The sequence below is a fragment of the Heptranchias perlo genome, chromosome 1, assembly GCF_035084215.1.
Source record: "Heptranchias perlo isolate sHepPer1 chromosome 1, sHepPer1.hap1, whole genome shotgun sequence".
Taxonomy (NCBI): domain Eukaryota; kingdom Metazoa; phylum Chordata; class Chondrichthyes; order Hexanchiformes; family Hexanchidae; genus Heptranchias; species Heptranchias perlo.
The window spans coordinates 81,831,425-81,854,965 of NC_090325.1; the positions used below are offsets into that span (position 1 = coordinate 81,831,425).

At 41.7% G+C, this 23,541-nt stretch overlaps 1 protein-coding gene across 1 annotated transcript in view; it reads left to right on the forward strand.

The window, feature by feature from the left end:
* The window catches only part of LOC137340850 (phosducin-like protein 2), a 31,793-nt gene extending 12,687 nt beyond the window's left edge, over positions 1-19,106 (forward strand). The window contains exons 5-6 of the mRNA XM_068004035.1: positions 6,049-6,254; positions 18,961-19,106. Of these exons, the coding sequence (XP_067860136.1) occupies positions 6,049-6,254; positions 18,961-19,106 (352 nt within the window). The remainder of the gene's footprint in view (positions 1-6,048; positions 6,255-18,960) is intronic.
* The last annotated feature ends 4,435 nt before the right edge of the window (positions 19,107-23,541 follow it).

Sequence of the window (23,541 nt, forward strand, 5' to 3'; positions counted from 1 at the left end):
GTGCCGGCTGAAAAAGAGCTATCCAGCTTAATCCGACTTTCTAGCACTTGGTCTGTAGCCCTGTAGGTTATGGCACTTCAAGTGCACATCCAAGCACTTTTTAAATGAGTTGAAGGTTTCTGCCTCTACCACCCTTTCAGACAGTGAGTTTCAGACCCCCACCACCCTCTGGGTGAAAACATTTCTCCTCAGCTCCCGCCTAATCCTTCTACCAATTACTTTAAGTCTACACCCCCTGGTCACTGACCCCTCCGCTAAGGGAAATAGGTCCTCCCTATGCATTCTATCTAGTCCCGTCATAATTTTATATACCTCAATTAAATCTCCCCTCAGCCTTCTTTGTTCCAAAGAAAACAACCCCAGCCTATCCAATCTTTTCTCATAGCTAAAATTCCGGTTCTAGGATCCCATGTGAAAAAATTGAAATTATAACTTTTTGGTGGTAATTTCAATTTTGCCATCTGGGCAGTAACCTGGCGGAGCAGATTGTCCGCCCAATATAGAACCTGCCCGATTTTCGTTCCATTGATTTCAATAATACAGTAATCCAGTGGTCTTAATTTTGAGATGTCTTTAACATTGAATTATTGTCATATTCATATCTGATTAATTAAGCCCATATATCATGAAATAACATTTTATATGTTCTGTATTTCTTTTTAGTATAACAACTCTCCTGAATATTATTTTTTCATATTACTGGATTTATTTCAATCTTCAAACTCAGCTACTAGTATAAAGCCTCGCTACTTAGAGTGCCATCTTGTGGTTAGGCTACTCTCAGGTGCCGAAGTGTTGAAGGTTGGTCACTTACCTGAGGACAATACTAATTAATCCCTAGATTTAAAAGAAGTAACCAATTTACGCAAACCTCTTAGGGTTGATCTCATGTTCATCTGCTTAAAAACGACCACGGTAAAGTGAAGAGTAAAATAAATAATAAATCTCTTTAGGCTACAGCAGATCAATGTATATAAGATAAACAGCTTTGGGTCGAGTTTCCACTTTGGGCACAATCGGGAAATTGTGCCCAAAATGCATTTGAAATTGCGCTGGTTAGGTTACAGTTCAAGTTTCTGCTAAAATTAATTGACATAATCACAAACGTAAAATCTTCCATGAACCAGCGCAATGGGGCAGCGTAATATAAGGTAGTCATTTCTTTTTTTTCCATTAAAAAGTATTCCTTGATGTATTTAAGAGTGGTAATGTGGTGCAGTTTTATTAATACAGCTGAAAATAGATTTATCAGCAAAAATAAGCACTTTTAAGAGTGTCTAGTCCTTGACCTATGAGTAACCTGATTTAAAATCTCTGAAAATTACTTTAAAAAACTAAACTGAACCATTTAATAGTTTTGTTGGTGTACACTAGTCAGTTAATTTATAAATTAAATATTTTTTGATATGAAAAAGCTTTTAAAAACGTACCTACTAGTGCTGTGCACCACGAAAATTAGTGCAATGTGAAGAGGCTTCCCGAACCAGCGCAATCAGTGGAATCTCGTAATTTCAATTTGGGACCGTGGCTAGTTTTGTGGGCGCGGCCTGATCTGGGCAAACTGAACCTTGAACCAGCATGAAACATCGTGGAAAACACAAGCGTAAGTGGTTTGGGACATAACTCACTTACATTTAAAATTCCCTGATCTTTTGCACCGGTTCGGCTGATTACACTGGAATCTAGGCACAAAGCTAGCAGAAACAAGCAGAAACTCTACCTCCTTGTATTTATATAGTGTCTTTAACGTAATAAATGTCCCAAAGTACTTCACAGAGGAGAAACAGCAAGCAAGTAGAAGAATTAGGGAGGTAACCAAAAGCATGAAGAGGTAGGCTTTGAAGAAGCATTTGATGATGGGGAGAAGGATGGAAAAGCTGAGGGGTTTAGGAAGGGATTTCCAGAGTGTAGGTCCAAGGCAACTGAAGCCTCTGCCACTTATGTTGGGACAGGGGGAGCAATCTGGCATATGTGGCTGGAGGAGGATGTATAGATGTATGCTAAAAACAATATTTTATTTTATAAGCCAAAACCTGTAAATAACAGAGACATAAAAAAGGTCTGTAAATAATAGAACCAAATATTTTCAGAATTTTTTTTAAAAAGCAAACATACTTAGACACCAAATTTAAAAGTAGAACTCCTTTAAAATACTCTTTTGTTAGTGTGGAGCAGTAGACATTCATATGTTTCATTTTGCTGAAGTTCAGGTGGATAAGGCTCTTTGGCTCAATTGGTCTCATCCTTCTGGAATGCCAGCCCTATTAGCTTCCCATTGTATCCTTAACATCTATTTAATCTTGGTATAATGTTTCATCTGAAATCTAAAAAGAACATGACCTAGTCACGTGACCGCAAGGAGCACGGGAAATTGGTGCTGGGTCCTCATTGTAATGAGATAGGTTTGCAGCCAGTACTACCCGCACTGCTCACTGGCTGCATGCCTGTTTCGGGGGGCTTGGAAGTCGAGAGTCATTGATGCCTCTTAAAGGCCCAGAGGTTCACCTGCAGCCTAACAGGACATACCAGCAACTAACCTGCATGGAAGGGGTGAGCCCATTAAATAGCGTTCTTGCAGGGTTCTTACTGATGGTTAGCGCCATGATTTGCTGAGTGAGTTTATCACATGGTGAGTCAGGCACTGGGGCAGACCAATTTCACAAAATGGCCCTAAAACCAGCATTGGACACTTATTTTAATACTTCTGAATACTTCTGGCAGGTACCCTGGACGCCTATAAGGCGTCCTATCCAATATGTCGGGTTATGCACTTCTAGTGTGGCACATATTGGACCCTTAGATGTCCGTTTTACTCCAGTTTCCAGGCCCATGAATTTAATTAAATTAATTTTTTTTCTCTTCCCACTGCACTAGGTTAATGCATTGCTCTTTCACCTCTGGGTATTACATTTAATTCCACCCCAGACTGATGAGATAATAGTATTCCCACTTTACTGTTTTAATGATCCTATGCTAAATCAGTTTTGTTAGTGCATGTGGGCACTCAACAAAACTGTCAACAAAGCGATCCCATTCAGAGAAACTCTAAGGATAGCAGGTGTGAAAAGGGGAAAGGGAGAACCTTCACCACATGGACTGCAGCGGGTCAAGAAGGCGGCTCACCACCACCTTCTCAAGAGCAATTAGGGATGGGCAATAAATGCTGGCCTTGCCAGCAACGCCCACATCCCATGAACAAATATTTTTTAAAAGTCAAGATGTTACTGATGTTAGGTTGAAGGCACATGGTGGGATAAAACAGAGGAACCACTATTCTGTTCTTTATCTGTGCTGTACCTCACCTGGGAGCACTCAATATTGACACAACCACAGATAGGAAAACTGCAGGACAAAAAATTGGACGTAGTGCGTCTGCGATTTCTGATTTCATGCTCGTAACGGGATAGGTGCCTCACCACAGATCAGGATTCAGAAAATTTACCATAAGGGAACCAAAATGGAAAAAGTTCCATTACACAGTATTAAAGACCCTCATTCTGAGCAACGTAAGATTCCCTGAAAAGAAAGCTCTGAATATCTGCAGGGCCAGCGTTATACTCCCAATATTAGTCATCTGGGATGGCAGTGTGCCCCATGAAAATTAGTCGAGACCCAGATACACTCGATTCCAGCCCAGGCTGCCACTTTCTGTTGGGGTCTGGTTGAGTTAGAAGCTCCATCTACCCCAAACATGGTCTCTGACATCAGAGGGAGCAGCTCCGAGGAGAGGCAATTCCCATGCCGGGAATTTCCTCAGCCCCAACCTCTCTGACACCCAGCGACCTGGATGGACCCCATGTACAGGTCATTGGAGCCACGGAAGTGGTCAAACAATTAAACAAATACTTTGGTTCTGTCTTCACGGAAGAGGACGCAAATAACTTCGCAGAAATGCAAGGGAACCAAGGGACTAGTGAGAAGGAGGAATTAAAGGAAATTAGTATTTGTAAAAAAAATAGTGCTGGAGAAATTAATGGGACTGAAAGCCAGGACCTGATAATCTTCATTCCAGAGTACTAAAAGAGGTAGCCATGGAAATAGTGGATGCATTAGTTATCATCTTTCAAAATTCTATAGATTATGGAACAGTTCCTGCAGATTGGAGGGTGGCAAATGTAACCCCACTGTTTAAAAAAGGAGGGAGAGAGAAAACAGGGAACTACAGACCGGTTAGCCTAAGGTCAGTAGTAGGGAAAATGCTAGAGTCTATTATAAAGGATGTGATATCAGGACACTTAGAAAATATCAATGGGATTAGACAAAGTCAACATGGATTTATGAAAGGGAAATCATGTTTGACAAACCTACTGAAGTTTTTTGAGGATGTAACTGGTAGAATAGATAAGGGAGAACCAGTGGATGTGGTTTATTTGGATTTTCAGAAGGCCTTTGATAAAGTCCCACATAAGAGGTTAGTGTGCAAAATTAAAGCACATGGGATTGGTAGTAATATACTGGCATGGATTGAAAATTGGTGAACAGACAGGAAACAAAGAGGAGGAATAAATGGGTCTTTTTCGGGGTGGCAGGCGGTGACTAGTGGGGTACCGCAGGGATCAGTGCTTGGGCCCCAGCTATTCACAATATACATCAATGATTTGGATGAGGGAACCAAATGTAATATTTCCAAGTTTGCTGACGACACAAAAATAGGTGGGATCGTGAGTTGTGAGGAGGATGCAAAGAGGCTTCAAGGCGATTTAGACAAGTTGAGTGAGTGGGCAAATACATGGCAGATGCAGTATAACGTGGATAAATGTGAAGTTATCCACTTCGGAAGGAAAAACAGAAAGGCAGAGTATTATTTAAATGGTGATAGATTGGGGAATGTTGATGTACAAAGGGACCTGGGTGTCCTTGTATACCAGTCACTGAAAGCAAACATGCAGGTGCAGCAAGCAGTTAGGAAGGCAAATGGTATGTTGGCCTTCATTGCAAGAGGATTTGAGTACAGGAGCAAGGATGTCTTACTGCAGTTATACAGGGTCTTGGTGAGACCACAGCTGAAATATTGTGCGCTGTTTTGGTCTTCTTACCTAGGAAAGGATATACTTGTCATAGAGGGAATGCAGGGAAGGTTCACCAGACTGATTCCTGGGATGGCAGGATTGTCGTATGAGGAGAGATTGGGTCGACTAGGCCTGTATTCACTCAAGTTTATAAGAATGAGAACATTGAAACATATAAAATTCTGACAGGGCTAGACAGACTGGATGCAGGGAGGATGTTTCTCCTGGCTGGGGGGTCCAGAACGAGGGCTCACAGTCTCAGCATACAGGGTAGGACATTTACGACTGAGATGAGGAAAAATTTCTTCACTCAGAGGGTGGTGAACCTGTGGAATTCTCTACCACAGAAGGCTGTGGAGGCCAAGTCACCGAATATATTTAAGGAGCTAGATAGATTTCTGGACACAAAAGGCATCAAAGGGCATGGGGAGAGAGCGGGAATACGGTATTGAGATAGAGGATCAGCCATGATCATACTGAATGGCGGAGCAAGCTCGAAGGGCTGAATGATCTACTCCTGCTCCTATTTTCTATGTTTCTATGTGAAAGGCGCTATATAAATGCAATTTCTTTCTTTGTTCCTGGATATCATGCCCCTTATAGAGAAGGGCTTTGAGATAGTTCAAGAACAATGTCAACACATCCTGCTCCATGGTAAGGAAATGGAGCACTGGTAATATTTTAAGGGAAAAAACTATCAATTTTAATTACTTTAATTTTACTATAAGCGGTATATTCTAGCTTTTCCAATATTGTGACAATTGCAAAAGTTATAGAGGGTCAATTTCCACAGTGGTTCTCCCAATTGTCTTCCATGACTTCAGCGGGAGAGCCGCGAAAACCCTGGAAAATGATGTAAAAGCCATTTACACTATTTTTCGGGGGTTTCCGCAGCTTTTCCACCAAAGTTACGGTGGACAAGCCGAAGAATCCCCATGGAAATTTACTCCCACAGTTTAACTTATTTTTACATAAGTTCAAAAGTTAACACAAACTGAATTGGATAATCTTGTTTTTTTTGTTACTATTACTACTACAGCATACCAATGTGCATTTTGCTCAATCATCACTTGGGTCAGCTAGCTAAGAAGTATCCAGAATCAAAATTCATGAAGGCTATTGCAAACATTTGTATTCCGAACTACCCAGACAAATATTTGCCAACAATTTTTGTGTATTTTGAGGGTCGAATGAAGGCCAGGTTCATTGGATTGGAGTGTGGAGCTCCCGATCTGAAGTCAGAAGGTAAAATGTTTAAAACACTAACGATAGCTGCAAACAATTTGGTGTTAATATCATTAATTAGATATGATTTTAAAAATTATTTATTTTTATCCATCTTTCCCTCCCCCCCGACTTTCTCCCCCTTCTTCAAAAAGCACTGACTCCTTGTTGGGACATAATTCCATTGGCACTGGCAAACCTCTACTATGTCAGCTGAGTGGCCATTTTTCATGTGTGAGCCTTGATAATGAATGTTGACAAGCTGTTGAACCCTGGGGCATTACAGTCAAATCCAGTCCTGTCATCATGTGATGCCCACACGGGTACATTCCAAAGGTATCAGCAGCCCATCAGTACCTCATTCAAATACCCATTATAAGAAAATTTGAACCTGACACCAATATGGTTGCAACTTATCCATTTATTGTATAATAACTCTTAACATAGGTATAGTATACACAATGTTCGAGCAACAGCATACAAGAAAAGAAACGACAATTACCCCGTTCTTTCCTTGGGTAGAGTTAAGTAACCTCATGGATCCGCGTCCTGAATCTCTACAAGAATTCAGGAGTTAAAGACTGGTCAAAGATTCATGACCTATCGTTCTCAGCTGCCTGTTTTTATCTCAATTGTTCTAGACTACGGAATATATAGGCCTCCCTTATCAGGATCTGAACTGTCTCAGACCCTTGTTTCTCATCCTTGAAACAGACTGCTGTAAAAACAAGTTTCAGAAGCATCCTTTGTTAGCTATACCCCTCTGCCTTATGGGTAGTTTAATTGGACCAATTCACACATAGCTGTTTATGTGTTAATGCTTAATCTAATTTCTATAAGTGTGAGCTGGTTAGAAATATTAGAATGCCTAACCCAAAAGTGAGTGGTTTATATGTTTTATATGTTAAAAACACCTACACTAAACATGTTTTATATACTAGAAAAGTATCATGTAAAAGGCTTAATCTTACACTATTCTTCATGTAGGAGGTCAAACATTGAACAACTGATTTTATTAACATGTGCTGTCACCCACCACTCCACCTTCGGGGGCACATTTCGGGAAACCATGGTCATGCACTCCATGATTTTCTGTCAATTAAGAGCATGCTCATGATTTCCTAACATACACTTCCAGCAGGTGAGACTCCCCACTCATAGCATGATTTTGTGAAATCAGCCCTTGAGTACGGAAGACATCAGAACTCCATGCAACATCCACACAGGCATTGTTTTGAGCAGGAATGATGGTATTGTAACTGGGAGCTGGAACTCTTGCTGATTTTTTTCTCCCTTACTGACTCATGGATGCTGAGGACAATTGTTAAACCCCTATTGCTGTCCTAGCTGACAGCAACTATGTAAATCTTCAGGCTTTCCTAATTCATATCATAGTAGGATACAGCACAGAAGGAGACCATTTGGCCAGTGCCAGCTCTTTGCTAGAGCTATCCAATTAGTCCCACTCTCCTGCTCTTTCCCCGTAGCCAAGTAAATTTTTTTCCCTTCATGTATTTATCCAATTCCCTTTTGAATCTGATTCCTCCACCCTTTCAGGCAGTGCATTCCAGCTCATAACAACTCGCTACATAAAAAAATGCTTCCTCATGTTGCCTCTGGTTCTTTTGCCAATCACCTTAAATCGGTGTCCTATGGTTATTTACCCTTCTGCCACTGGAAACAGTTTTTCCTTATTTACTCTATGAAAACTGTTCATGATTTTGAACACCTCTATCAAATTTCCTCTTAACCTTCTCTGCTCTAATGAGGACAACCCCAGCTTCTCCATTCTCTCCACATAACTAAAGTCTCATCCCTGGTACTATTCTAGTAAATCTCTTCTGCACCCTCTCAAAAGCCTTGAAATCCTTCCTTAAATGTGGTGACCAGAATTGAACACAATACTCCAGCTGAGGCCAAACCAGTATTTTATAAAGGTTTACCATAACTTCCCTGCTTTTGTACTCGATGCCTCTATTAATAAAGACCAGGATCCTATATGCTTTTTCTAACAGCCTTCTCAATTTATCCTGCCACCTTCAAAGATTTGTGTACATATACCCCCAGGTCTCTTTGTTCCTGCACCCCTTTTATAATTGTACCATTTAGTTTATATTGCCTCTCCACATTCTTCCTACCATTCTTCCTACCAAAATGCATCACTTCACACTTCTGTGCGTTAAATTTCATCGGTCATGTGTCTGCACATTTCAGCAGTCTGTCTATGTCCTCCTGAAGTCTGTCACTATTTTCCACATAGTTTACCACATTTCTGAGTTTCATGTCATCTGCAAACTTTGAAATTATACCCTCTATACCCAAGTCCAGGTCATTAATATAAAAAGAGCCCTGGTCCTAATACTGACCCCTGGGGAACACCACTGTATACTTCCCTCCAGTCTGAAAAACAACCATTCACCACTACTCACTGCTTTCTGTCCCTTAACCAATTTTGTATCCACACTTGGACTTTCCCTTTAATCCCATGGGCTTTAATTTTGCTTACAATTCTATTATGTGGTACTTTATCAAATGTCTTTTGAAAGTACATATACACAACATCAACCGCGCTACCCTCATCAACTCTTTCCGTTATTCCATCAAGGAACTCAATCAAGTTAGTCAAACGTGATTTTCCTTTAACCGTTCTGACTTTCATTTATTAGCCCATACTTTTCCAAGTGCCAATTAATTTTGTCCCGGATTACTGTCTTTAAAAGTTTCCCCACCACATTAACAGCCTTCTCAATTTATCCTACCACCTTCAAAGATTTGTGTACATATACCCCTAGGTATATGTATGCAACTTTTGACTAAGCCAGTGATGATCTATAAAATGAGGAATATTACTCTAGAGCTAATCTAATGCAATGGATTAGAAATAAAGATCCAATGTGGATAACCTCACACTTCCCCATGTTGAACTCCATCTGCCATAGTTTTGCTCACTCATGTAATCTGTCTATGTGTAATTGCAACGTCCTGCTCCCTTCCACACAACTTATTGCGCCTCCAAACTTAGTAACATCTGCAAACTTGCATATACAAATCTCTATTCCTTTATCCAAGTCATTGATATATATGGTGAAAAGCTGTATGTGGTTTTGGAGAGGGAGAACAGCTAACAGCTTCCCACTGTGATTAGCAAAGTGAGTAAGAGACAGTAGGGAAATATCCAAATGCAAATATTGCTGCTCTTTCATTTCTCAGACAGTCACAAAATATTCAAGTCATTGGCTATCAGACATTCACCGCTGCTTGCTCTCAAAACGATAATCTCAAAACTCTAACCTCCAAAACACTAGGGGGAGATTTTTGGTTCAGGCACAAAACGGACACAATATCAGCGGTGCTCCCAGGGGTACCTTCCCAAGGCCAGAGCCGGGAGGCTCGAGAAATTTTCAAGATGGGGACTCACTTAAATTTTTTGGGTGAGCTGCAGGCACCAAACGGGCGCTCACCTGCGGTTCACCAGTTATGGACTTCAGAAAGTCCCTGAAATAGCTAAAAATAATCTTTCATCCAAGTTATTGATATATCGTGAAAAACTGATGCCCCAGTACAGATCCCTGAGGAACACCAATTGTCACATCCTACCAATCAGAGGACATTCCCTTTATCCCTAATCTGTTTCCTAACTCCCAACCAATTACCAACCCATGTCACAAGGTTACCTCCAATTCTGTGCACTTTCACTTTTGATAGTAATCTCTTATGCAGAACCTTATCAAATACCTTCTGATAGTCCATAGAAAAAAATCTATAGACCCTCCCCTCTCTGCCATGTTAATGACCTCCACAAAAAATTCAACTGGATTAGTCTGACATGACCTACCCTTCACAAATCCATGCTGACTCTCTTTGATCAGTGCATACTTTTCCAAGTGCTTAGTCACTCTGCCCCTGATGATAGATTCCAGTAACTTCCCCACAATTGAAGTTAACTTGACAGGTGTGTAGTTTTCTTGTTTCCTCCTCTCTCCCTTCTTAAATATTGGAGTGACATTTGCAATTTTCTAGAGAGCTTTGGAAAATTATGACTAATGCATCTGCAATTTCCTCACCTGTTTTTTAATACCCTGGGTTGGAAATCTTCACATCCTGGAGATTTGTCTATCTTAAGTCCCCTTATTTTCTCCATTGCAATTTTAAAAAACTTATTTCAAATCCAATAAGTTCTTCCCCTTAACTTATTTTAGGTTCCCTTGTAGTGCTAGTATTTTGTCCTCTCACTTTACTGTGAAAACAGATACAGTGTATTCATTTAATAAGTCTGCCATTTCCTTATTGTCCATTTTAGTCACACCTGCATTCATCATTAATGAGACCACATTTTCCCATACATTCCCTTTCTCATAATCTATTCATTAATACTTTTACTGTTGGCTTTGATATTCTTTGCTAGATTTTATTTCATATTCCCATTTGTAGCTCCTTAACCTATTATATAGTTAAGTATTTAAAGTATGAAATAATTAAACACTTAGCTTTTGTTCCTCAGTTAATTTATTTAGTACTTCCTTCTTCCTTTGCATTGAATTCCTATTCTCACCACATTCCTGTTTTAAAAGCCCTCACTCTGTACCCTGCTCACTTCATTACCAGCTCACTCTGCTGTGCTCTCTGCGATGAAGGTGAGGGAGAACCACATGAAGGAGAGCAGCAGCAAAACACATTGCAGCTAAGACAGGCCGAGAGCAGGTTGATAGAGCAGCGCTTTTGGTGACCTCTTCAATTGCCTTCCCTGAAAAGTCACAAAAAGCCCCTCAGCATTAACAGTCCTTGTTACCCTTTCACCATTCCCTTCATTCTGCACTGAAGAACATTGCAACCATTCAGTCAACCTCTATGTCAATGACTTTCTGACAATGCAGACTAATAAGCTGTAATGAGAAGAAACTATAGACCAAAGTTGCAAATGTAATAAAGCTGTTAATTTTAATTCCAAACACAATATTGTAGTGAATTCTTTTGACACCCAAGTGATCAATCCATTGTGCAGTTCTTAAAAGAAGGTTTACTAACTCTCCTGCTCCTACCAGGTGCTTCCCCCAGTGGCTTCAGCAGAGCTGGTGGAAGGCTGCTGTTGCTCATGTGGGGATCCTTGAAATGTATGGGGCCAGAGAGTTCAGGGAGCTTGAGCCCACGAGGACTCAGCTACACAATGCAGCACTTCAACTGCTTCAGGGACATTCTGGCCCAGCTGGCTTTCTGGCACCGTGGTGAGTATTGGTTGAAGAGTTAGTGAAGAAGCAGATGTGCTGACATCCTGAGAGAGGCTCTGCACTTCCAATCATCTGCGAGAGAGCAGACTGCGGAAGATGAGTGACGCCTTGAAAGCTACTATTCATTTGCTCCATCCATCTGTCCAAGGTGGACATCTGCATCTCCAAAGTGGAGCACAAGTTTGAACTCATGGCAGCCGTTTGAGCTTTCACCAAAGCTGCAAAAACTGTGAAAACTGACACTTGTTGTGAGGGCCAAAACCTGCAGCATTCCTGGAGGTGGCCACAATCTTCACAGTAGACTACAGAGTGCTGATGCTCTGGCATATGACACCATGGAGGCTGGAAGCGGACACCTCCACGCTCTCAGCTATGGTGGTGAAACTCCTTGGCGGGTCTTCCTATATCTGATACAATTGCTTGTTAGAGCAAGCAGTTTTCCTTTCCTTGCTGGGCCCCTGAAGTCCACGTCACTGTCCTCCTCAGCAGAGCTAGGAGAGAACCTCAGCCTCCAGCGAGCTGTTTCCTGGGCTGTCCCTGCCACCAGTACCTGCTGCTGCTCACTAGTGCTGGATGCTTCACCATGAGCAGACTCCTCTAACTCATTTTCTAACCCAGTCGGACATCAATCTCTGTACTGCTGCTTGGCATGGAGCACGTGACAGTGCCCTCTCAGAAAAATTCTTCTCCTCTGAGGTATCTTTTTTGGGGCTGTGACTGTTGAGACTGACCTAGAGGAAAGATAATAGGGATAATAGTTAGGATGACATTGTGATGACAGGTATCACAATTCAATTTGATGCAATCCAGCTGTGTGAAAGTGTGTTTTTTTAGAGGGTCATGAAGGGGTGCAAGAAATAGACAGAGACCCTGTTTATAGAAGCCCCCAGCCTCAAAATGTCCTATCCTAACACCTCTGGAGGGACCACTGATTTCCACCTGGAGTTAAAATTGGGATCTTCAGATTTTATGCATTTCTTATTCTCGATCTTGGGTGGTTTTGGGGCAGATTTTGTGAAAAATGGAAGAGGGAGGTATTTTCTGCCAGAAGATACATTGGCAGGAGAAAACATTTGTCCAAATACTGGCAACAGAACCAAAATGAAATGTAAATGGCATTGTGACATCAGACATCCTTTTTCATGCTTTGGACACTTGCTTGCCTTCCAAGTTCATACTTAATAAACAAGCATTCAACGTTGCTAGGCAGCCACATCAAGGCAGGAGTTCTTTAAAGGGCAATTGTAGGTTCTGAGCAAATCATTCTAGATAGTGCATTTGTCAATAGTTTTTTCTTGCTTTTTTTGTCCATTTTGACCTACCCACTGCAGCTTCTACATTGGGCTTTCTGTCTGCTGCTGTGGGGCTTCACTATTTCCATCTATGGCGCTTTGATCAGAGGGAAATATGGCATTTCCTTTGGACATACCCCTCGCTTTATTTTACTTGGAGGTGGAAAAGCGGGAAGAGAAGGTGCAACCAAGGGAGGCGAGGCTGGTCAGGCAGCATTGGAGGTGATTGGCCTGCACCCACCAGTACCCTCGTGCAAAGATTTATAGAGTAAAGTGCTCGTATCTCCACCTGACCCAGGATTAAGATCTGTGGAGGCTGCGCATCACCAGTGAAGCTATCCGTGAATTGTGCCACATGCTAGAACCCAGCCTGAAGACCACCTCTACCACTGGCACAGCCAGTACTTGTGAAAGTCACCTCATCCCTGAATTGTTATGCAATAAGATCATTTCAGGCTGCCTTGGATGGACTCTGTAACATTAGCCAATCAACTGTGAATCACTCCATAGCACAAGTACTTGCCTCAACTAGCCTCTACATCACTTTCCCAGGGACTTCCAGCATCAGAGGGCACTCCCATTTTACAAAGTAGCAGGATTTCAAAAATACAGGGTGTCATTGATTGCACATATATAGTATTACATTAACCTGTCCTCTGCAGCAGAGCTAGGATGCAAGCTTTCCATCTGGGGTGCTGCTTCCTGGCCCTTCTTTCCACCTGCACTTGCTCCTGCTCATTTGTGCTTGGTGGTTCATCCATTGCAAGCCCCTGTAAATCATTATCTGAACTGGTGCTTGTAAGGTCAGAGCAAGTGACGATGCATCTTCGCGAAGGTTCCCCTCTTCAGCATCTGCTCCATCTTGGCCTGGGACCTCTGATGTACCTGTAAAGAGAGGATAGGGACAAGAGTTAGCAAGTAATCAAGGGTAAGCAATAGCAGCTGCATGACAGCACTACACATCACCAGTTTGTCATGCAAGGTGAGTGAGGGAGTAAGTTCATTATAAGGATAGAAGGAAGGAGAGATGGCCAAACACCCTGCTGCACATTTGTCCAGCCTCACCATCTGCTGCGTTGCTTGTCCTCCCTCTGCCAATAATGCCAAGTGCAACCTCCTCCATTGGCATAAGCACTTGCACTGTCGATGAACCTGCTCCAGATTTTGCCAGCTCGTTCCTGCTGTGTGTCAGCTTGTCCTACAAGAAGAGTGGGAGTGGTTTAGTGTGTGCCCCAAGGGTTGTGAAGATGTGTGAGGCAGCTTAACATAATGTGCACGCTGACAGTAAGAAGCAAGAGGGGTGGGGAAGAAGAGTAGTAGCAGGTGTTGAGTGTGCATGTGGAAGCAGAAAGTAGTGCAGTGAAGTGCGCTGCTGTGATTGGAGGAGAGGCGTGGGAAATGAGGGGGAGAATGATTGGTAATGCTGGAGATAAAGTACAGTGGTGCAGGGCTGTGCAGAGTAAGAGAGATGTGAATGAGAGTCTTACCTTATCAGCTCTCGTGAGGTCATTGAATTTTTTGCAGCATTGCTCCCAGGTCTTGGGAGTTGTGCTGCTTGCATTGACATTGACAGCTACCCCTCTCCACTGCAATTTGCCTGGGAACCCGGCGTCCATCACTGGGAAAGAGGACATCTTTCATGTTCCACCAGCACCTCCACAGCATCATCTGAAAACCTGGGGCTGTGACTGTAGTCATCTTCTTGTGTGCTTGACAAAAATAGCTGCAAAGTTCGCCTATCAAAAAGTGCACCTCATCTTTAAGAAATGCAGGCTGCCTTTAAATAGTGGCAGCACCGCCGGAATTCCCGCACCTCAATGAGTGAGTTGCCTTTGGTGCTGGCAGTTCTCCGTTAATATCGCACTGAGACCCAATCAAGAAAATGGTTTGGACCTCCAGCCACGTCATCAGGCAGGCGTAGGGGACAACATACCCACCGCTCGCCCGACATACATGCAATATGAAAATCGCTGCCAACATTGGTTAAACAGTTGAAGAAGAAAAATATTAAAAGGTACAGGGAAAGAAAGGAAAAAGTTTCTTGTGTGACTGATTTTCCTGGCCTCCCTCTGCCCGAGCATCTGAGCAGCAGTGCTCCCGAAGTGTAATATGCCTGCCCGGTCCAGGTACACCTGAATTTGTTGTGCCAGGCCATTAATATAGCCTGGGTGCCCTTCCTGTGCACGCCTGGCTATAATGGGCCTTGTGCCAACAAAAGGGGGAAGAATGTCAAGCACAGCTGCAGGTCTGGAAGATCTAAAGCTGCATTCTTGGCCTCTGACCCCAAGGCCTGAAGATCCGCTGGGTAAGTTTTTAACATTTTTAATCTTATCTTTGAGGGCCTCTTCAGCTCCCTACTGTTTGAGGGGCACTCTCGTAATAAGCCCTCTGCCAGCTTCTTGTGCTCCGATGGTTGTAACTTCTGGAAAAAGAGGTAAGAGGCCAGGAACGCCTCGTTATCATTTCAAAAAGCTCCAGGCACAGACCCAGCTTCACTCTAGCCCCAGAAATCTTTGGGCAATAGAAAGAAGCAGGGAATTGGAGTTATCCTGCCCTTTTTATTGACCTTTGCACCCAGGGATTGGACATTCCTCAGGGACAATGGTCTGGAAATTCAGTCCCAGTAGCTCTGATGTGAAACCAGCATTGGGTCAGGCATGATTTACCAAATGACTGCCTTCTGTGCTGATATTTCTATGATTCTGTATCATTTTGTGCGTCTTATCTGAACACACCTGACCGCATTTTAATAAAACTATAGTAAGGTAATATTCCCATCTGATGATCCCAAGTTGTTAGAGAGATGGAAGGATGAGATTTTCCCATACATGCCCAGCTTTGGAGCTTAAGGCTACCCTCCTGTGAAAGCAGAGGTGCAAGCTGCCTGGATGGAGCTTGTTGAGTGAGTGAATGAAGTCTTCCAGGTGCATAGCACCTGCGTGAAATATTCCAGTATTTTTCAGGTGTCAGGAGGAGTGCCAAGTTAAGTGCATCCACTTTTGGACAGACTATTGGTATTGGTACACAGCATGCATGGCACAAACAGAACTTGTAACCTGATACACTTTCAGGGAGGCAGCATTCAAAGCATGGAAACAACCTTCCACCTTTTCCACTGGACTGAAGGGGGGGGCCTCCCAACTTGAAACAGCTGACCAGGTTGGAGGAGAAGGCTCTAGTAATCTTTGGCCCTGAGTCTGAACAAAATTAATACAAATTATAATACTTTCCAGAGAATTAACAAACTTGGGCTTACCTACAAAAATTGAACATAAAGACTGATTGATCAAGCTAGAGGATTGGGTTTTTATACCATAAATCAAGACAGCTTTTCTCCTTCAACATTTCTGCAACAGAGCTTATTGGTATTAAAACACTCTTGTTATGTATTACATTTAAATGCAGGCTTTTTATATTGACCACACCTGTCTTTATTTCAATGTTGGTGCAATCCTGCCAGGATTTCCCTCCTTTATGTTAACCCTTTGTCTGCTGCTCATTTTTGCATTTTCTCTCAGATGCATATTAATATATTTGAATGAAAGAGATTTAGCTGCTCTAACCACTCTCAAAATGTTACAAAATAAACAAGCAATGCAAAATTCTGAATGCAGTTTCACTTGTCCCACTACAATACAGCAAGGCACGCACGACCTGCATTCTATTTCATACAACGACATAGTCAATGTACAAGGTTTGATGTGCTCAGGAATGCTTGATATGCATGACAATGTAATTGGATTGCATACTGTACTGGAATCCAGTTTCACAGGACTTAATCAGTCTATTCTAAAAGCTGTTGCAGCCAACATGGAGACCGGAGTATTGTCTGGTCTGCAAGTTAATACAATCAACTTAAAATCTGGCCTCCATTCTGCTTTACATATTGGTTTAGTGACCTAGTGACTTGCATCACCTGAATGAGCAGGTTGTTATGGCTCTACATCCTCCACAGTGGAGCAAACCTTTGGCTTACTGGAAGTATTCCTACCTCTGAGTCAGAAGTTGTTGGGTTTGAACCCCGCTTCCAGACAGTTCCAACAAGCAGAGACCAGAGCTCTGGCTCTGAATTCTGGGTTGACATCCAGGTACTTGTGTCCAGTGGGTGTGGGTGCCCCCTCATTTTATGGGTTGTGGGAGCCCATAAAACCCTCCTGTCATATAGGACTAACCACCCTATTGGCCGGTATAAAAGATGATTAGGGCCATGTTAGGAGTGTTCACGTTGTGGCCTATCAGACTATTAAACAGCCTAGGGATCCTTCCACTACTTCACACTATTCTTCAAGGGAAAAGTGTGAAGATACAAAAACAACAACAAAATCCTCCATTGTCAAAGTACACATTCTAATGCACCTAGATCATTATAACGTTGTATAGCGACAGCGTACAATGAATAGTTTGCATATGTTTTGAGGGTTATACTGCAGAGCACCTCTTAACTAACCAGGCACTTTAACTGAACTCTAAGCAGACCAAATGTATCACAGGCTTTATGAGCTTCATTGTACTGCTGGTCTACTTGACTTTCCAGATTATGGAATATCTATGGTCACTCAGAAGTCAACGATATTGTGTAAAATTATCATTTTTATGTTTATTTTAAGAAAATTTGAAGGCAGTTATAGATATTTGTTTTGTATACATAGAATATAAAATGAAAGATAAAGCATAGATAAACAATCATAAAATAAAAGACAACTAATACACTTTAATTTCTTAGTTATTCTGTCATAGAAGGTAGGAGACAAAAACATTTTTTGGATAAAAATATAGAGCCCATTTCCAACTGTACCACATTTTAACTATTGTGTTTTCAGGTCAGTCCCACATAGAACAGCCAGGCTGTCAAGTTGTGTGGAATTTATTCTAAAACAGAATATTAGCGATTCATTGATTGGAAATTTCTGAATGAAGATAATTTTTGGAGGCTTCCTTGCATTGTGCTAGTCCCTTTCTGTAGCCACAAGAAACAATATAGTCCAGAGAATATCCCTTATGATAACCAAATGAAAACAGTATAGTTCAAAGCATATTTATCATGTCAACCACATCAGAACAGTTTATTAGAGATCATATCACTTGTGGTAACCCAAGCCAGAACTGCTTCTTACAGAGCGTATCACTCATGGTCACTACGCTGGAATAGTATTGTACAAAGCAATACACCCACTGTTTAAAATGATTAAAATTCCTCTTGACTGTTTGGACCTTTGTTGACAAATGTTGATGTTTTAATGGCTAATTCTGCTAAAAATTATCATAAAAGCTGCTAGATTGTCGTCAAAATCCAACTGTTTCCCTAATGCCTTTTTGGCAAGGGAAGCCTGCTGCCCTTACCCAGTCTGACCTACATGTGACTCCTGATGCCCTCAGGGCAACTAGGGATGGCAATAAATGTTGCATTGCTAATGTCACTCACATTCCAAGAATAGATAAAAGTAAATTAGTCTATAAATCACCTAAGGAGATTAATAATTATATTATGTTAAAAAGTTTAGGAATTTTTTGACAAGTGTTAAAAATTATTTACAAAAACTATAATTTTCACTAAAGACAGTTGAAATTCTATTCTTTCTAGTCAGAAGAAAATAGGATGGCAGAACATGAGCTAGCATATAATTTTACAAAAAGGATAGGTTTGTGAATGCGTGTTGCACAGGAAGTTTTGTATCACGTCTGTCAAAATGAAACAAAAACTTTTTTTTTTATTCGTTCATGGGATGTGGGCGTCACTGGCAAGGCCAGCATTTATTGCTCATCCCTAATTGCCCAATAAATGCTGGCCTTGCCAGCAATGCCCACATCCCATGAACAAATGTTTTAAAAATGCAACAACACCCCCTGGAGATAGTATCATTCACATCACTGTAATAGAGATTACACATGCATCAGCAAAACTATATTGCACTTTTGGTTCCAAAGTGAGAAAAACCTTGGCTTGGCATTGACTTCAAAAGCATTGTGTAATAGAGTTTAAGGCTCAGCTATTTATAATATTTGTACATACATCCTGCTGATCTCGGTGGCTGGTGTTACCAATCTTTTATAATGATAAAACAAAATATTGGTCTTACTATATTAATCTGAAACTATAAATGTACTCTAAATTGTTAAATAGTGGTTTTGATTTGCAATCCCAAATGGAATATTATAAGACATGGCTAATGTCAAAGTTAGTGTATAGCACTAATGTTCTTATTGTTTCAGAGCTGGAATGGAAGCTAGCAAACACAGGTGCAATAAAGACAGATTTAGAAGAGAATCCCAAACAAAAAGTTGTGGATTTGATGACATCGTCAATACAAGATTGTGCCCTTCAATATTCTAATGAAAGTGACCATGAAGAAGTCTGATATTGGCAGCAAATGTTACTAGCTGATTAGTTTTGATTAAATGTGATGTTATATAAAAGTGCAGTGTTTTAACTTGCATTTCTATTTTGTCATAAACCCCATCTAGTACTGTGGTTCTAGTACTAGTTTTGCTAAGTCTGACATATCATACGAATACAAAATTCTCCGAATTCTCCAACTCAGCAGAATTGATCAAGACTGACCATCCAACTTGGATTCTGCTCACTAAACAGGGGAGTGGACTCATAAGAACAGGAAAAAGTCATTCAGCCCCTTGAGCCTGTTACACCATTCAATTAGATCAAGGGATGACCTGTACCTCAACTCCGTTTACCCACCTTTGCATATCCCTTGATATCTTTACTGAACAAAAATCTATCAATCTGTCTTGAAAGCTTCAATTGATGCAGCATCCACTGCCTTTTGGGAGGAGAGTGTTTAGGAGAATTCTGCTACCTTCTGTGTGGAAAAAATGTTTCTTGATTTCACTCCTGAATGGCCTGCCTCTAATTTTAAGATTATGCCCTCTTGTTCTTGACTCCTTTTCCAAAAACCCACATGCTCAAATACATGGCTACTTTAACCATTTCTGCCCTATAGCTATCTTGCAGCTCCATACAGCTCCACACAGCAAGTGTCCTACTACTTATCCTGGCTGCTGCCTAGGGACTACCTAAATAAATATGGGTTAAAGGTAAAGTGAAGAAAAAGAACTATACCAAGCTTGCTCATGTGAAGTATTTTCTTTTAAAAAAACTTTTCTTTTAAGCTATATTTCTTCAATCTATCTCTGTAAAGTGATGAGTAGGAAGAAAAGCCATGCAGCATGGTTATGAGGCCATTATAGGAGGAAAGGTCTGGTCAGGGTAAGTAGGAGTCTAGCTTTTGCTGATTTGGCGGTTCCAAAAATAGAGCAGGTTTCTAAAACTGACTGAAACAGATTTGAATGGAAATTCTACCAAATACAATGTGTGCGTAGATACTAAAACACACTGCAATACCCATCTGCCTTCTTTTCAAACTAAAAGAATAAGTAAAGAAATCTATAAACAAATAATGAACTTCTGTACTAGTTCTGCCAATATAGAAATGTATAAAAGTATAATTGTTTTGTTTAAATATTCATTGGCAACATTTAGAAGTTTTAGAACCTTCTTGCATTCAACCTTATCTCAATTAGAAATTAACTACCGAGTAATATTTGTGAAAACTTTTCAAACTGCACTAGAAATTAAATGGCAGGTAGGGTAGCCTAGTAGTTATGCTATTGGATTAGCAAATAGAGGTTGTCAATTTAAATTGTGGTAAATTGTGAAATTGAATTCAATAAAGTCTGGTAATTTATAGGCTAGCACCAGAAAAACCACCATGGAAGCAATTTTTTGTTGTTGTGCGAACCCAACTGGTTCACTAATGTCCTTTAGGGAAGGGAACCTGTTACCTCTACCTCCTCTGGGCCTACATGTAAAAGAAAGAAAGACTTGCATTTATATAGTATCTTTCATGACCTCAGGTCATCCCAAGCACTTTACAGCCCATGAAGTACTTTTGAAGTGTAGTCATTGTTGTACCGTAGGAAACATAGCAGCCAATTTGCGCATATCAAGGTCCCACAAATAGTAATGTGATAATGACCAGATAATCTTTTTTAGTGAGGTTGGTTGAGGGATAAATGTTGGTCAGGACACTGGAAGAACTCCCCTTCTCTCCTTTGAATAAGTACCGTGGGATCTTTTACGTCCACCTGAAAGGGCAAATGGGGCCTCGGTTCAAAGTCTCATCCGAAAGACGGCACCTCCGACAGTGCAGCACTCCCTCAGTATTGCACTGGGAGTGTCAGCCTAGATTATATGCTCAAGTCTCTAGAGTGGGACTTGAATCCACGACATTCTGACTAAGAGGTGAGAGTGCTACTACTGAGCCATGGCTGACATCTATGTAGCACTATGAGGTGAACACACTGAGTGTCCTCAGCAGGGGCAGTTGGAGGGCAGGGGGCAAAATACTGCCTTGTCGCTGTTGCACACATCCCAAAAACAAATTTTAAAAATGGTTCCCAGCAGCTAAGAATTAGCAGAAGATCTCATATTGGTAGAGAACATAAGAACATAAGAAATAGGAGCAGGAGTAGGCCATATGGCCCCTCGAGCCTGCTCCGCCATTCAATAAGATCATGGCTGATCTTTTACCTCAACTCCACTTTCCTGCATTATCCCCATATCCCTTGATTCTTTTAGTGTCCAAAAATCTTTAGATCTCAATCTTGAACATTCTCAATGAGTGAGCATCCACAGCCCTCTGGGGTAGAGAATTCCAAAGATTCACAACCCTTTGAGTGACAAAATTTTTCCTCATCTCAGTCCTAAATGGCCAACCTCTTATCTTGAGACTATGACCCCTAGTTCTAGACTCTCCAGCCAGAGGAAACAGCCTCTCAGCAGCAACCCTGTCATTCTTCTAAACTCCAGAGAATGTAGGCCCATTGTACTCAATCTCTCCTCATAGGACAACCCTCTCATCCCAGGAATCAATCTAGTGAACCTTCGTTGCACCCCCTGTAACGCAATATTTACGCTTTATCCAATCAAACTTTGATTAATCATGCAGTGCTCCAACTGGGCTTTCTTGTAGCATTTATAAATTATATTCACAGTGGAAAGACGGATCCCATAAGCAGTACTTTCATCAGTGGAGGGGCTGAGGTAGGGTAGACGTGTGTAATGGTGTGGAAGTAATCAGTCTTGGTGAAGGATAAAATGCAGAGTTTAAAATTCAACTCAAGCTTGAACAAGACATCAAGATTGTGAATGGTCTGGTTCAACCTGATAGAATGGCTGGGGAGAGGGATTGAATTAGTGGTATGAGAGTTGAGTTTGTGGCAAGGACTGAAGGTGATGATTTTGGTCTTCTTGATGTTGAGCTGGAGGAACCTGAGACTCATATAGTTCTTGATGTTGGCTAAGCAGTCTAATAGTACAGAGGCAGTTGAGGGGTCGAGACAAGTGGTAGAGCCGAATATTATTAGTGCAATCAGAGGGCCGAGGAGGAGCAGCGAGTCAACCTTGAGCCAGTGGAGGTGCGTAGTGGCGTCAAAAGCTGATGCTGTGCCTGCAGATGGTGCCACCGAGGAGCAGCATGTAGATAAGGAAGAGGAGGGGGTAAGGTTAGATCCTTTGGAGTTCTTGGAGTGACAGTGTGGGGAGGGAACGGAAGCTGTTGCTGAAGATGCGCCAGCTGCATTCGGTTAGGTAGGAATGGAACCATGGAAGGGCAGTTCCATGGAGCTGGATGACAGAGGAAATGCATTGGAGAAGGATGGCATGGTCAATCATATAGAACAATCTGTAAAGGTCAGGGAGAACAAGGAGGGTCAGTGCATCAAGGTCTCAGTCACAGACTTTGGTCAGGGATCATTTCAGTGCTGTATGAAGAGTGGAAGCTGGACTGGAGGGATTCAAACAGACAGCTGAATGTTGCATGAACATGTTATCACAGCCATGACGAGTTGCATGCTGACACTTGGGTATTATTTCTTGTCATTTTGACAATTGGAATTTTTTACTTTTATTTTGTTTGCAGGAGGACAGCCCATAAAAACTGAGTGAATAGCTACAAGAGGTGGATCCCTAACTTCAGAACTCTAACCCTGTCTGACGAATAAGCCCTGAAAATCCTGGGACGGGAACTAATAGAGGATGCCCTTGTCATCCTATCCTATAATTCATTCACTGCCAACAAAGTATATACTGGAGCCCTTTACTATGTCACTATTTCTACTGTAAACAATCTGTGAAAGTTGCTCATTAGGACACCATTCTAAACTCCTTTTCCTATCTAAGGTCTTCAAATGTGTTATTTCCCCAGCTCCATATCCATCTCTCCCATAACTCCTTGTTAAAATCCCTCATGTCTGGCCTCTGTCTTTCATAAGTATCTCAGCTCCCCATGCCAGAAACCCCAAGGGCAGTTTTCCCATGCGTACTCAGACTACTGTCATGGATTTACCCATCACCCTTCCCTAACTCCCTGGTCTTGGTCCATGGATTTCATTCCCACTGCTCCTTGCTCCTCTGCAGGTCCATAGATCCACTGGTGTGCACTGCTGACAATTGACGCCACTACGCACCTCCACTGGCTCAAGGTTGACTCGCTGCTCCTCCTCGGCCCTCTGATTGCACTGGACAACCTCCACTAGTGCCTCTATTGATACTCCACTCCTTGAATAACTCCTGGATCCACTCCCACTCCACAACTGACTCTGAACCTGGATATTGGTTTATGGACACTCCAAACTGACCACAATTCATCATCTTCCTACCACAGGGCCTCGTACTTTAACTTTGGTCTATTTCATATCATCTCCTCGCTGTCCTCTTTTTATGACTGCAACATGTCTCACCTAATCTCTGCCATTTTGAATTTCCTTTGTGTTCAT